Source organism: Marmota monax, unplaced genomic scaffold (genome assembly GCF_021218885.2).
Source record: "Marmota monax isolate L192 unplaced genomic scaffold, Marmota_monax_Labrador192_F-V1.1 WCK01_AAM20220418_F8-fsc00021, whole genome shotgun sequence".
Classification (NCBI taxonomy): Eukaryota; Metazoa; Chordata; class Mammalia; order Rodentia; family Sciuridae; genus Marmota; species Marmota monax.
The window spans coordinates 16,850,165-16,865,582 of record NW_026695228.1 but is presented as its reverse complement, the minus strand read 5'-3'; the positions used below and the strand labels follow the sequence as shown (position 1 = coordinate 16,865,582).

General features: G+C 47.0%; 1 protein-coding gene across 1 annotated transcript in view; it reads left to right on the top strand.

The window, feature by feature from the left end:
- Nucleotides 1-3,618, top strand: part of Zdhhc3 (zinc finger DHHC-type palmitoyltransferase 3) — a 54,243-nt gene extending 50,625 nt beyond the window's left edge. Inside the window, exon 7 of the mRNA XM_046436851.2 lies at nucleotides 1,447-3,618. Within this exon, the coding sequence (XP_046292807.1) occupies nucleotides 1,447-1,704 (258 nt within the window). The 3' untranslated portion in view covers nucleotides 1,705-3,618. The remainder of the gene's footprint in view (nucleotides 1-1,446) is intronic.
- The last annotated feature ends 11,800 nt before the right edge of the window (nucleotides 3,619-15,418 follow it).

The following is a 15,418-nucleotide window of genomic DNA, read 5'->3' as shown; positions in this document are numbered from 1 at the left end:
TCATTTAAAAATATACAATTTCATGGTATTTAGTGTGTTTGTAGTGTGCCATCACCACTTCTAACTAGTGCCAGAATAGGTTCGTCACAGCCTTTGACCTTTTTTCAAGATGGGTAGGCCATGCTTTCTATAGAATATCTTTCACTTTGCATTTGTCCGATATTTTCCCATGGTTAGATTGAAGTTATACAAGAGTATCTGGGAGTATCTGAACCATGGTTATGACCTCAGTGCACTGTGACACGTGATATTGATGATGTTTCTTTTTTGGTGACATTAACTTTGACATTTGGTTAAGTTGGTAACTGCAACATTTTCCTACTGTAAAGGACTTTTTTCCCCTCGGGAATTAAAAAGTTTCTCATAAGGAGATACCTTGAGCTCAGATTATTTAACTTACAGTTTTTTCAAAAGTCAAGAAACTTAAATCACTGAGATGGGTGGGAAGAAAGGGTATGAGAAGAACTAGGGTGGGTTGTGGTCGGTCTGAGACAGTACATGTCCCTCAGGTTCTCTTTCTGCGAAACAAAGGATCGTGTGAGTTACTTGAGGATCTTGTATGGAAGAGCTAGGTGCAAAGATCTCTCCAGGGTAGTCTTGAGTCCTGTGAGGGAACACACCCATGTCTGCCACACTCACAGGGAACTCCTGTGGCTTCCAGAAGAGCTGGAGAAAGCAGACCACACTGGGGGGGTCAAAGCCTCTGTGAGGGTATTGTGGGCCTGGAGAACTGGCCTTGCTGTGTTTTTAACTCCTTTGGGCTTCCCTATCCCAACACCCTCTGTGGCCTGGGGGCCGAGTCACAACCAACACCCAGAGGCAGGTGAGTGGGCGGCTTGGGAGAGGCCACAGGGAGTATCCACTGCATGAGCAGGCCTGAGCCAACCTCGAGCCCCAAAGCCCTGGTGACCCCCAGTGCCCGCTGCACGCTGGTACCTGCTTCATCTTGCATGCTGTGTGTGTCCTGCATTCTTGCCTTTGCCCATCAGCCATCGCCATGCAGAACCTGCTGCTCCTACCATGAGGGGCATGGCCCAGGAAACGGGCTACCTTTCTTATTGGTTCTTATAGATGGGTGGCCCAGCTCACGCCTGGAGAGGCCCAGGGTATTACTCCTTGGCCCTTGGCCACTCAGCACGTGGCCCCTGTCCAGCAGCTGGCCTGTACCTTTGGGAAGAAAGGAGGGGGAGGCCAGGGGAGTGGGCAGCAGACATAAGCCAGCTGCTATGCAGGCCCTGCTTGCTAGGGCTCCTGCACACTGCTCCCCACCCACACTTCAGCAGCCCTCTGAGGGCCTCCAGGTGACCTGGGCCACAAAGGAATATGCCCTGTTATTTACCACTTTACCCCGGCCTGGGCTCCATCCCTCTGCTATGCCAGGACCCGGGAGTGTTCATGAAGTCCAGCCCCAGACCATGCTGACGCTCTTTCTCCTGTCCTCCCCAGGGCATCGAGCGCCTCAAACGAAAGAATCAGCCCAGGGAGCACAGGGCCAACTGGAGGTCGGTGAAAGACACCTGTGGTGGGGACTTCTCCCTGAACTGGTTCAACCCCTTCTCCAGACCATGGCAGCCAGAGATGCCCAGTGACAAGGACTTGGTGCGGCAGGTATCATCACTGTCAGATGTAGAGAGCACCCAAACGACAGAGGAGCATTCAGAAGAGATAAAGGACGAGGACTCTATTGAGGTGCTAGATGAATAGGTGTTGTGGGAGACAACCAAACACTTAAAGTGGCTACTAAACCGTGTTCGGGGGTTTTGGTTAATGTCCTCCCCAGAACCTCCTGACACTTCTCCCAGGCTACTTGCCTGGTCTTACCATCCCAGTGACCCCCCTCCTTCCTCTCTCGATGTTGGGATAGACAGGGGACAGTGAAGAAGGTAGGGACTTCTCTGAGTTCGCCTAGGCAGAATGCCCAGAGAGGGGTGTCAGGTCTCATTCTCCAATCTGGGGGGCTTTCACAGCTACTGCCCTCAAAGAAAGCTCCAAACAGGGCAGCCCAAGAACTCATTTCTGGCTTTCATGGGGATGCTGTCATCTTTTGGGAAGGTTGGGGCCCTGGCTCCTGGCTAGTGATGGAAGGGCAGGACAGGGCTGGCTTTGGGGACCTGAGGTGGAGTACTGATGTCAGGAGAACCTACCTACAGCTGCTCTCTGGAAGGATTTTCCCCACTCCCTGCCTAAATTAAGAGAAAGGTGTGGCTGTCACATCTGCTCTCAAGACCTCAGGCTTGAGGGCTGGGGATATAGCTCAGTTGGTAGAATGCTTGCCTCACATGCACAAGGCCCTGGGTTCAATCCCCATCACCACCAAAAAAAAAAAAAAAAAAAAAAAGACCTCAGGCTTGGCTTGAAAGACAACCCTGCATGCACATGCATGCATGTGCAGGAACTGCCCCAGGATGGAAGTAAGCCTGGGTTTTGACATTAGCATCAAAACTTAGTTCTGTTCCATAGACAATAGAATGTTCCTCCAAATAGCTTGGAGCTGCCCTGCCTCGTGTCTCCTCCATTCACAGGAGAGACATGGGAAGGACCTGTCATTTAACTTTCCCTCCTGGGGGGAGCCTAATACCAAAACACTCATGGGCAGAAATGACCAGAAATTCTACCTGTGTTTTGGGCCAGTTCTCCCAAGGTGGTACCTATCCTGACTCTCAGACAGAATGATAGTGGCCCGGGCCTGCAGACTGATGATGAACCTAGGAGACAGACACCCCCACCCACTACGTTCTGCCAGGATGAACCTGGATGTAGTGAGCCCCCATGAAGCCTGGGGCATCTGGCCATTAGTGAAGGTCTGAGCAGGCCCTCTGCTGAGAAGCCCCATTGTAGTGGTTTCTGAAGCAACAGCTACTGCAAAGTCTAACTCAAGGGTCCCTATCCCCATCAGATATGAAAAACACCCTGCTCTCCAACTCCTAGCTTGGCCTTTGTTCCTACCCATTTCCCTGGTATAGTCTGGCCCCAAGATGGGGGGAGATGAGGCAGAACGTGCCCTTGTAAGGTCTCCATGTCAGGGCCCCCCTCCTAGCTATAGGTGAAAGGGCATGAGTCCCAGCCCAAAGGGACCTGTGGCCCCAGATGAGTGGGGAAGAAAGTCACTATTTGGAGATACAGCCTCAGGACACTGAGAAAGGAAGGCTAGCCAAGAATGGTCTTGTTCTTGGACAGCATCCTTGGGTGATCCCTAGAGGGAGGGGATCCATCAGAGAATCCTCTGTCTACACCTAATGCCCCACCAGGCTCTGCAGTGAATTGCCCAGAGGGGCCGGTTCACAAAGCCCCCTCTATCCTAACCCTCACTCACAGCTCTCCAGCTATATTCCATGAGTGAGTGACAGTCGGACTCTAGTGTAGAAGGACCCGGAAGGTGTTGGCCTTCCACAGCCAGGCTGAAGGCCTGTTTTCTTGGTCCAGGTCAGCTTTCACATTGATTAATGCCAATGCACCAGTGACACAGTGGCTTTTTTCCACGGTGGCTACTGACACGTAACGTTCTGCTTAGCCCCAAACTGAAAGCACTACACCTGACATCCAAGCGAGACACGGTTTTTCAGGGAGGGAGCCGGGGTGCAAACCTTCACCTCTTTGAATAAAAAGCTCTGTGCTCGACCTCTGGAAGAATCTACTGTTTCTAGGAGGAGATCCCAGTCCAAGTCCTTGGGCAGCACCCTTCCTTTCAAGTCACCTTGAGGACACCTCTAGGAACACTGCTTTCATCCAGTTCCAGTGTGCCAGACAGGGGTCACACAGACACCTGTGATGGCTGTGTCGCCTCGGGTCCAAATGCTGCACCCTGGGATTACTAACCAGACCCGTGGGCTCCTGCGTAGTGTTTCCAGCAGAGGGAAAAGTCACTCTTCATCCAAAAGGCACTCACCAAACACCTGCGGTGTCCCAAGAGTGATGGGGATTGAGGTTTGTTAACTTTGAGTGCCTGAAAGGGAGACGATGGATGGCAGGCATTGTACCCCTGAATCACACACACCGTAACCCTCATTCAACCTGCACATGTGCCTCTGCCAGGGTCCCTGTGCTCTTGGACTTGTAGCCCTTGAGAGAGAGGCTGGATGTCCCAGATAGGACCCAGAATTAAAAGCCATCCCCTCAGAGAACCCTGCCATGTGATCCTCCCCATATGACACCCAGAGCAGGTGCTTTAATTAGCTTGTTGACATAAAGAAGTGACCCTGGGAGCCAGGCTGGTGGCTTATGCCTATAACCCAGCAACTCAGTATGCTGAGGCAAGAGGATTCCAAGTTCAAGGCCAGCCTTAGCAACTTAAAGACCCTCAGCAATTAGTGAGACCCTGTCTCAAAATATAACACGGTTGGGGATATAACTCAGAGGTTAGATTCCCAGTACCAAAAAAAAAAAAAGTCTACCATTTGAACCTCCAGGGGGGCAGAAAAATGGATTTCAGTTAGAGAAGAAGGGCCCTCTTTTCCAGAATGATGTACCTCCAGAACAGACCCCCACTCAAGCATCGGGGTGCAGGCAATAGGGTCTCTCCCCTAGCTTTGCCCAGAGTAGCAAATGGACCTGCTCTGCTGCTTAGGGCCTTGCTTCTGCTCAGCCTGAGGCATCTGAGAAAGAGTACCCATGCCCATCTGAGAGAGCAGAGTCTCAGGACAGGGAGAACCTGGCACCTGGCCTGGGGACATCTCCAGTGTGGTTTCCTACAGGGCCTGACCCCTTCCCTTGGGCCCAGCGGGGTCTTCAAGCAGGCCGAGAGAATGACCCAGTTGGCAGATGCCCCAGCACTGGTGAACCCATGGCCTGAAGAGATGGCAACTTGTAGCCCCACTGAGTACCAGCCCTGGGCTTCATGGAAGGGATGTGTGGTTTTGCAGGTCTTAGGCTCTGAATCTAGACAATGGTGACACTACTTTTTGAGGCCATGACTTGAGGGATGGATGTTCTGTGGCCTAGGCTAGGTGTTGCTAGCTGTAAAAGAGGTGGCCTAGCTGCCTGTGGTTTGCATTGCCTTTGAATACCTTATCTTTCACCTGGCTGGCTTTTGAATCTACCCTCACATGACTAATCAAATCTAATCATCTGTGATCTGAAAGCAAAGCATGAAGTAAGAAATGCTGAAAATATTTCCATAATTAGGATAACATGAAACTCAAGTCTCCAAGAAGGAAAATATGGAGCCAAATTTTTCAAGGTTCTTGTAGTGAAAGACATCTTAGTATTTAAACAAAACAAAACAAAACAAAAAACTACACAAGACTGGTTTTTGTTATTGTTATTTTTGGTACCAGGGATTGAACCCAGGGCACTCAACCACTGAGCCATATCCCCAGTACCCTTTATTTTCTGTTTTGAGACAGAGTCTTCCTGAGTTGCTGGGGCCTCACTAAGTTGGTGAGGCTGGCCTTGAACCTGTGATCCTCCTGCCTCAGCTTCCCGAGTGGCTGGAATTGCAGGAGTATGCCACCACAAGACTGCTAAAAAAAAAAAAAGGGATCTGGGCACGGTGGTGCACACCTGTAATACCAGCAGCTCAGGAGGCTGAGACAGGATTGTAAGTTCTCAGCAAAGGCAAGCACTAAGCAACTCTTTAATAAAAGGGGGGTGGGGGGGCTGTGGCTGTGACTCGGCAGTCGAGTGCCCCTGAGTTCAATCCCCAGTATCAAAAAAATTTAAAAAAGACTGGGGATGTAGCTCAGTGGTAGATCACTTTCCTTCCATGCACAAGGGCCTGGAGTTGATCCCCAACACTGCAGAGAATTAAAATTAAAATTTAAAATATATATACATATATAGGTGTGTGTGTGTGTGTGTGTGTAAATATATCTTCCATTCAGAGATCTGGGTCCATTTCTCTGGAATCAAGGTGTCAGGCCCGTGCTCCCTCCAAAATCTCTCAGAGAATCTCTTCCCTCCAGCCTTTCTCTCAGCTTCTGATGCCAGCAGTTCTACATGTGTATATACAATCTACTCTGTCATTGTTTTGAGGAATTCAAGACATGTAATCCTATGCCAGCCAGAGGTCCTAACCTGACCTACATCCTGGCCTCTTTCAGGATCCCTTGTAACCAAAATAGGGACCTTCCTGCACTACCCAGCCCCAGCTGCAGCCTGTGGGCCTGAAACCCCCTCCAGCAGAAAGAAGGGTGCAAGGTGGCCTCCATAGGGGGGTCCTTGAAACAAAAATGTCTTTCCCAAGCTCCATAGGTGCTCTTCCTCAACTCCAGGGTTAAATACCTGTGTGTGCTCCACAGGCCATAGGCTCCAACCCGCCATTCCAGGCTCCCTTCTGTACCCCTGGACAAGAACTGAAGCCAGGCTCTGCTCCTCCTCCCTCAGGACACCTCCACCCCTGCTCCTTCCAGAGCCAGAGCACCAGAGACTTGCCCCTCCTTCCCCAGCTGGCCTCATCGCACCCTCTTTCTCACACCCCCACCTCTGCCACCCAGGGCATCTTTCCTACATGTTTCAGGCTTGATCTCATTCTGTGGTTTTCACCCAAACATGTAGCTCTGCCAGTGGATGCTCCCTCCCATCTCCTGCTCTCTGTCCCACTGGTAATACAGACTCATGACTAAACACTCTACCTCCTGAAATCCAGTCAGCAGCCTACTAAGCGCCTGTCATGGCAAAGCTAGCTTACAGGCATTTCAAACATCCCCCAGACTGGACGGCTGCAGGGACCACATTCTCCCTGCCTCCTCCCAGGAGCTGGGAAGAAATACTTAGCTAAGCCACTTGGGTGAAGGTGGAGGTAAAACCAGAGAAACTCTTGATGCTTAAGTAATGTCAGATGGACCCCTAAATCCCTCTCAAGGGAATGTGGGCCCCATGAAGCCTGGGGATCCCATGTCACAGAGAGGAGAAAGTGAGTCTGGGTCCACATATGAGATGTAGCGCCCTGGCCCCACCTAAACACAAGGGACAACCTCAAACAGGCCCAGACTTCTGAGATGATGGGCTTTGTGACAATGTGCTCCAGTTGTTAGAGGCAAGGTGGCCTTTCTTAGAAACTGCCATGGAGTCTTCAGAAAGGGAACCACTTTTTCATGGGAGAAAGCTAACCAGCCAGGACCAGAAGAGTCTGGCACCCAATTTTACTTCACACTGCACTGGGTGTGCGTTACAGTCACCTGAGTTTAGGTGCCAAGCCTTTTCACTTTAATCAATTGTTATGTAAAACCTCTGGATGAATACACAAGAAACTGACAACATGAGTCACTTCTGGAAAGAGGAACTTCAGTGTCTGCAGGAGCCTGGGCACACGCCTGTAATCCCAGAGACTTGTTAGGAGGAGGCAGGAAGATCATAAATCTAAGACCAGCCTCAACCATTTAGCAAGATCCTTGGCAACTTAGTGAGACCCTAATTCAAAATAAAATTTTTTAAAAAGTCTAGAGCTCAGTGGTAAAGCATCCCTGGGTTCAGTTCCCAGTATCAAAGAAGAAAAGGTCTAGGGAGAGGGTAGGAGAGGAACCTATCTCACCATTTGCATTTTCAGAATTTTGTACTATATGCAAACATTACTCATTTTTAAAAAATATTTTATGATTCAGTTGACCAAAAACTGAAAAAAGGAAAATCCTTGAACTATCACTTCTCTAGGAATATCTATTTAGAAAAACAAGATACCCTCTTCCTTAGGAATGCAATTGACCCAATGATAAGCCAGCCAGCGTCCCCCCAAAGGTTCTAGAGGCTCCACCCAACTCGGAGGCCAAGTTCCAGGTAGGAACCTTTCTGACCAGCAGCTTACCTCGACAGAGAAGTCAAGGTGCAGGGAACATGGGGACATCTCAGCAGCTATTGTTTCTTTGGAGTCCACAGTGTCTTCAACAACCTCTGATGATTGGCTCATCAAACATGCCCAAGTTGCTGAGATGTAGATATTAAAGTCCAAGGTCGAAATCATTTCTGATATAGCCAGGGAGAAGTGGAGTTTTCATCAAGCATAGAATTAGATTTAACTCTGGATGGACTGAACTGGGTAACCTTGGGCATGCCCCATCCTCTTTTTAGAAAACAAGAAGCTGGGCTTCTTTTTTTTTTTAATTTATTTTTTTTTAAATTTTTATTGTTGGTTGTTCAAAACATTACATAGTTCTTGACAAATCATATTTCACACTTTGATTCAAGTGGGTTATGAACTCCCATTTTTACCCCGTATACAGATTTCAGCATCACATCGGTTACACATCCACTGTTTTACATATTGCTATACTAGTGTCTGTTGTATTCTGCTGCCTTTCCTATCCTCTACTATCCCCCATCCCCTCCCCTCCCCTCTTCTCTCTCTACCCCATCTACTGTAATTCATTTCTCCCCCCTTGTTTTTTTTTCCCTTTCCCCTCACTTCCTCTTGTATGTAATTTTGTATAACCATGAGGGTCTCCTTCCATTTCCATACAATTTCCCTTCTCTTTCCTTTTCCCTTCCACCTCTCACCCCTGTTTAATGTTTTTTTTTTTTTTGATGGATATATCAATTAGCGTTTGATTTAATCATTTTGTACTGTGTATGTATATCAAAATATCACATTGTACCTCATATAATTATGACTCATCAATTAATATTAATTTTAATGAATAGTACCTACTAATACTACCTAATTTGTGTGATTACTGTGGAGATTAAAAAAAATAAACAGGAAGTGTTTAGCAGAGTGCCTGTTATAATCTCATAAGTATTCAAACCCTTTAGATCCCTCCTTTCCCAATTCCGGAAGCATTCTGATGAGCTAAAATTTTTCATGAGGCCTCTTACATGAAGCAAAAAAAACTTCAGGCCTTTTAGAAATTTTTAATGTAGAGGGTTTTGTGTTTTTTCTGTAGAAGTCTGGAATGGATTTAAAACTGAAACTCTAAATATTTTGCTGTTTCTAGAATCCTAAACATTTAATCTTATCAATATTGCCAATTAAGCCAAACACCAATGAAGCCATCAAATCTGCCCTGCTGCTCATCTTTCACTCTCTTCTTTATTTAATGTATACTTTTAGAATAATGATGTTGACTTCAAAACCGTGATTCTGAATGGACCAAGGCTAACAGATACTGATAAAATAATGCAAACATCATTAGTATTGGGGCTGAAGCTTCCTTCCTACACAATGCTGGGAGGTTAATACTTTCTGTGCTTCTAGCCAGTATGAATATTTATTGGCATATAAAGTCAGGTTGAATAACATGGAATGAAAATAACATAACACAGACTTTCCCCATGACCCACCCCTTCTCTTTTTATATATATATATATATTTATTCCAGAGACTCCCATTGAGGAAAAAATTTAACATAAAGGGAGCCTTTGAAATATGAGTTAGTTGACAGAGTGTACTCTAATTCTAAATAGATTATTACATTTTAAGAACAATCCTGGTTAAGCACATTTTGATCATCTCATTTATAACATTTTCCCTTGGTTTTTGTCTTATTAACCCTAGTACTTGTATACGTAGCTCTTTTACAACAACTTCAGGTTTTATTTTACCATTCAGGAGACAAATTTGACCACCTTTCATGTTCTTCAAATTAAAATTTCTTGATTCCTCATTCATCAGAATAACAAGAATCCAGGATCTTTTTAAGGTTATCTTTCTCCATTATCTAAGTGTCTGTGTATTCCCTCATTCTAGAGAGGCCCGGGTGTGCTTGAGAGCAAATTAGAGAACCCGGCCACAAGATGTCCTGGTTTGCAAATGACTTGTTGCTGGCCCTCGATGCTCTGAGGCATTTTTGGCTGTGCAGTGGTCCTCTTTCTGGTTCAGCTTTGTGCACAGACCTTATCTGTGCTTATGAATACAAAGAAAGTTGGTTCAAATATAATGAATATTGATATTGGCATTGCTCTTAGAGTCTCAGGGTGACAGCTGTTATTCTGAAAGCAGGTCCACATTGTTCCGGAGCCAACACTTCTCTAAGTCAATTTAGGTATTGCTGCTGAGCCAGCCTCACTATTTTCCCTAGTGAGGAATTCCCTTTTGGATGATCTTTACTTTTCTTTTCTTTTTTTTTTTTTTTAAATTTTTTATTGTTGGTTGTTCAAAACATTACAAATTTCTTGACATATCATATTCCACACTTTGATTCAAGTGGGTTATGAACTCCCACCTTCACCCCATACACAGATTGCAGAATCACATCAGTTACACATCCATTGATTTACATATTGCCATACTAGTGTCTGTTGTGCTCCGCTGCCCTTCCCATCCTCCACCATCCCCCCTCCCCTCCTCTCCCCTCCCCTCCCCTCCTCTCTCTCTACCCCCTCCACTGTATAACCCTGAGGGTCTCCTTCCATTTCCATGCAATTTCCCTTCTCTCTCCCCTTCCCTCCCACCTCTCATCCCTGTTAAATGTTAATCTTCTTCTCATGCTCTTCCTCCCAACTCTGTTCTTAGTTACTCTCCTTATATCAAAGAAAACATTTGGCATTTGTTTTTTAGGGATTGGCTAGCTTCACTTAGCATAATCTGTTCTAATGCCATCCATTTCCCTGCAAATTCTATGATTTTGTCATTTTTTAATGCAGAGTAATACTCCATTGTGTATAACTGCCACATTTTTTTTATCCATTCGTCTATTGAAGGGCATCTAGGTTGGTTCCACAGTCTTGCTATTGTGAATTGTGCTGCTATGAACATCGATGTAGCAGTGTCCCTGTAGCATGCTCTTTTTAGGTCTTTAGGGAATAGACTGAGAAGGGGAATAGCTGGGTCAAATGGTGGTTCCATTCCCAGCTTTCCAAGAAATATCCATACTGCTTTCCAAATTGGCTGCACCAATTTGCAGTCCCACCAGCAATGTACAAGTGTACCCTTTTCCCCACATCCTCGCCAGCACTTGTTGTTTGACTTCATAATGGCTGCCAATCTTACTGGAGTGAGATGAAGAAGCTGGGCTTAAATAGAATTATCGTTGGCTAACTGCCAACCCTAAGTCCATGCCAGACATTACCAGCGGTGGTCAGGATGTCCCACGCATTCTCAGTGCTGTGCTCTAGGCACCCAAAACCCATTGATGAGAGTGAGCATTTGAGATAAAGTCTCTACCATCATGAAACATTTCTAATGGCACTTCTAGCACTCCAAATTGCTAACTCTGGGGTGGACCCCAGGCTTCTGCTCCACAGATGTCTTTGGCCCCCATTTCCTCTGTGCCTGGATTCCTTGTGACTTCCAAAAGACAGGTAGATAATAAAAATTTGTTTATGCACAAAGTTTATCAGTGCATGGGAGCAGTCTACAGAAGAGAGAGGACTCTCCAAGGGTGAGCATCCTGATCTCTTGGTGCTGAGGCTTCCCGTCTGATTTTGGTACCTTGACCCTGGATGTGCACGACTCTGCTTGCCAGGTATGTTGCAGGTCAAAGGAGCCTGTGATGTTGACACTGTATAGAGTGGCAGTCTTCCTTTTCAGAATCAGGGTCATTGACAGAATTTCCTGGCAGCACAGGATTTTTCCTGATGGACATCTGAGGCAAGTACTCTTTCCTAGGGGGGTGTCCTCCTTCATAATTTAGGGGAGAGAAGGTGCAATCCATGGCCTCCTTTGCCTCAGAGGAGACACAAAACAGCTTCCTGAGAGCACTCCTTCAAGGACTAAATATCCCAACCCACCCTAGGTGCAAGAGAGGACCTGCCTATCTGGCTAGGACTCCAGAGACAGATTCACACAGAGGAGTGTCACCCCTGTAAGGAGGGCAATGCCTGATGTCTGGAGAAGCCTGGAATCTGGCTTTATTTGAATAACACTTTTGCCTTCAGGGCCAAGTGGGCTCACTGGAGTTAGAGGAATCATGGGTCACACGCTGAGGGGTTTGGGCTAGCAAAGTAGTTTTACACTTTAATTTGAATGCTTTAGAGACCTGCAGGCTCCCATCTCTGGGTCCCCTCCTTCCCAATAGCACACCCCTGCTCACTTTCTGGCCCTTTAGGGCAACAAATGTGCTGTCCCTGGGACGAGGTTCAGACCAAGCAGTCTTGTTCTAGAAGGACCTTCAAAGGCATCTGCATCAGGGATACACACAGCATCCTCTGGGAGCCCAACAGCTGCAGGAGGAGGGCAGGCTGACCTCCTGTCACTCTTCAGTTAGAAATACAGAGAACTTGATCATTGAACCCGGGGGCATCCTACTAGTGAGCTACATTCCCAGCCCCCAACTCCTTTTTTTTCCCCCCATTTTGGAGACAGTGTTACTAAGTTGCATAGGGCCTCACTAAGTTGCTGAGGCTGGCCTTGAACTTGATGATCCTCATGCCTCTCAGTCTTCTGAGTAGCTGGATTCTCAGGCATGCACCACTGTACCCAGCTTCCATAGATTTTCCAAGTAACCTCAAACCAGCCCCATGCCTCTGTTTCTCCATATGTACAAAGACACCCTCACCAAGTTCTTCCAACTACAAGGAGACTACAGTCTTATTCAGGTCTTAGTACTTCATACCCCAGTGAGATAGGAATCCCCATGATGTGACTTGAGGCAACTCACTTCACCTCCCTGAGTCTCATTTGCAAAATGGGGAAAATGATAAAACTTATTTTGAAAGGTTGTCTGTGAGTTATGCAGATCATGTTGGTAGTGCACATGGCACATGGCAGGGACCCCTTAAGTGCTACCATATCATTAAGACTATTAGCTTCATGTTTATCAAAATATCTGGCAATGCTGGGCATGTTAGCACATGCCTATAATCCCAGTTATCCAGGAGGTTAAGGCAGGAGGATCGCAAGTTCTGAACCAGCCTGGGCAACTTAGACCCTGTCTCAAAATGAAATTTTTAAAAAAGGGTTGGGGATTGTGGATACAGCCCAGTGGTAGAGCACTTACCTAGCAATGTACAAGGTCCTGGTTCCATCCCCAGTACCATCAAAAATAAAAATAAATAAAATGAAAGTCATCTGGTAAATTGAAGACTCTGCTCTGCCCAGTAGAAATGGCAGGAATGATTGGCATGCCCTTTGTTTGGGGATCCCCATCTGCTTGGCTGTGTATCAAAAACCCACTTAAGCTGAGGCCAGGCCAGGAGAGCATCAGGGATGCACAGCCCCTCCCACTGCCCACTTCCTCTGGCTGAGCTCCTGCTTCTAGCTGCCTGCTGCCTGACAGCCATCTTCACCTTCTGGCAGATCCAAGCATCCATCCACAGGTGGAAGGAAATTCCTACAACTTGTTGGGAAGTGGCCCAGCCCCAGCTGGGTGGAGATATACACACCAGAATTGCCAGGGACATTTCCATCACTAAGGTTGTTCTCTGGGTTGGGAATCCTTTATCACCAAAGGGAAGGGGGCCATCACTGAGTCCCAGGTGACCCTCCTGGAAAGGTTTAGGACACAGCTCTGGGTGCAGGTGAGCATGTTTATCAAAATATCTTCATTAGACCCTGATCCTGCCTGCGGCTCCTAAAGAACCTGGGGATTTTCACTACTAGACACAGTGAGCTCAAGGCAGGACTCTTAGCTTGATGTCTTTGTGGTTGAGCACAACGGATACCAATAAACATTTGCCGGATGAAAGAATAGTTGTCATCTTTTCCTGGGTTGGAGACTGCCACTCTCTGGGAATCTGATTTGACTGATCAGTAATTTTGTAACTGACCAGTCTCTGACCTCTCTTATTGATTCTTGCTATTTTCAAAATGATTTCACCCTTGATTTTCTAAGTAAACAATTATGTAACTTACAACAACACAGTTTTGGTGCCTCCTTTCCAATAGTTTCAAACTCCTGCTCCTCCCTTCTAACTTTTTCAACTTTTTCTTGTGTCTTGATACATGAACTAGAACTTCACAGCAACATGTCAACAAAAGCTATGAGAACCAGCATCCCTGCCTGGCTCCAACTTCAACTAGAATGCCTCGGGTGTTTGTAACCATGCCCTGACCTTCCCACCTCTCCCACTTCCTCTGCAGCTTCTCAGTCTCCCTTTTCTCTCCTCTAGTCACTCTTAGCTTTGTAAGTGACCTGTGTACTACAGATCAGAGAGCAAAGGAAAATGCTCACAATGCCAGTTACATCAAAAGTTCTCATACAACAGTGTGTACCAGGTCTCCTGGGCCAGGTGCTAGAATTACATGCAGATTTCTGGCCTCCACCCCTAGGGGCATTTTTAGCAGCCCCTCCCCAACCCTGGGAGTTTCTGGTACAGATTATACAGGACTATATTTTGAAAACAACTGAATTTCCAAAGCAGTGGACACCTGCCTACAACCTGAATCAATCTCTGAAAGGGTTTGAGCAGCCCAACAATAGAGTGGAACCCTTTGGGTGGGGAGGATCTGGAGGTTGGGCCTAGGCTAGAAACTTCCTGGGAAGGGGGAAGCCAGGATAAAGAGGAGGGACCCTACCAGATCCAGACATGGCCTTGCTGCTGTCTGTGTTATCCATCTCATTTACCCTGATGTCCACCCTGGGGTTCTTTGCAGTGTCAAGGACTTTCTTTCCAGTGTCAAGGTTCTTTCCAGTGTCAAAGGTGGCCACAGTGTTCTGGGATACCCGACGCTCTCAGCACTGAAACGATCTGTGTAGGGATGGTCAGTCATTGTGAGGGCTGGAAGTCCCCCTTGGTACCTCTCCCCTCAGCCTCCTGCCTACCTATGATCAGAACCCCAGAAAACACCTGGCTGAGGAACACAGGCTTCTTATCATCGAGACCTGCTGCAGGTTCATAGGTAGGGGCCATCCATCCAGTAGACTCATCAACTCGCCTTGCTCGTCTCAGCTCATCTGATGCACACCAGGAGGTGGGATCATTGTTCACCCCTCAGCAGAACAAGATGTAGCTAACCCAGCCTGGCCACCGAGCCCCCCCAGTGTAGACACCCTGAGCACCTCAGAACATTTTCAGGACACCGTCTTTCCAGGGCAAGCAATGCACCCAAAAGGACCGAGGAGCATACCATCCATGTGACCTGCGGCAGATGGTCATGAGACCTCCCTTTAAAGCTTTAGGATGACCTGGGGAAAGCCTATGTTGGCTTCGGAAGCTTCCATTTTTAAATTAATTGCCAGTGGCCTGCCTCTCTCTCAACCTCTGAAGAACCCTGGCTAGACAACGTTTCCACTTCATTAAAGCCAGGGAGAAGGCAAAGCCCCAAGAATTCATCTCTTAAAGCCTTGGCACATGGTAAGTTCTCTATAATTAAAAATCAATAAATGGGGCTGGGATGTGCTTGCCCAGCATGCATAAGGCTCTGGATTCAATCCCCAGAACGGGAAAAAATTAGCAAAGGACCCTAATTTAGATTTTAAACGTAATCTCTAAAAACAACTGTATGTGTAAACAGGCACAGAGGAACCCTCTGAAAACACTACACATGACAGTCACAAACCTTTGAACTGGCAGCGTGGATTGGACCACACCCACCCATTCTCCTACCCCCTACCCCGCCCCAGGTCTTAAAGTTACTTAACTATGCCTTGCAAAAAGCACAAATTTCACT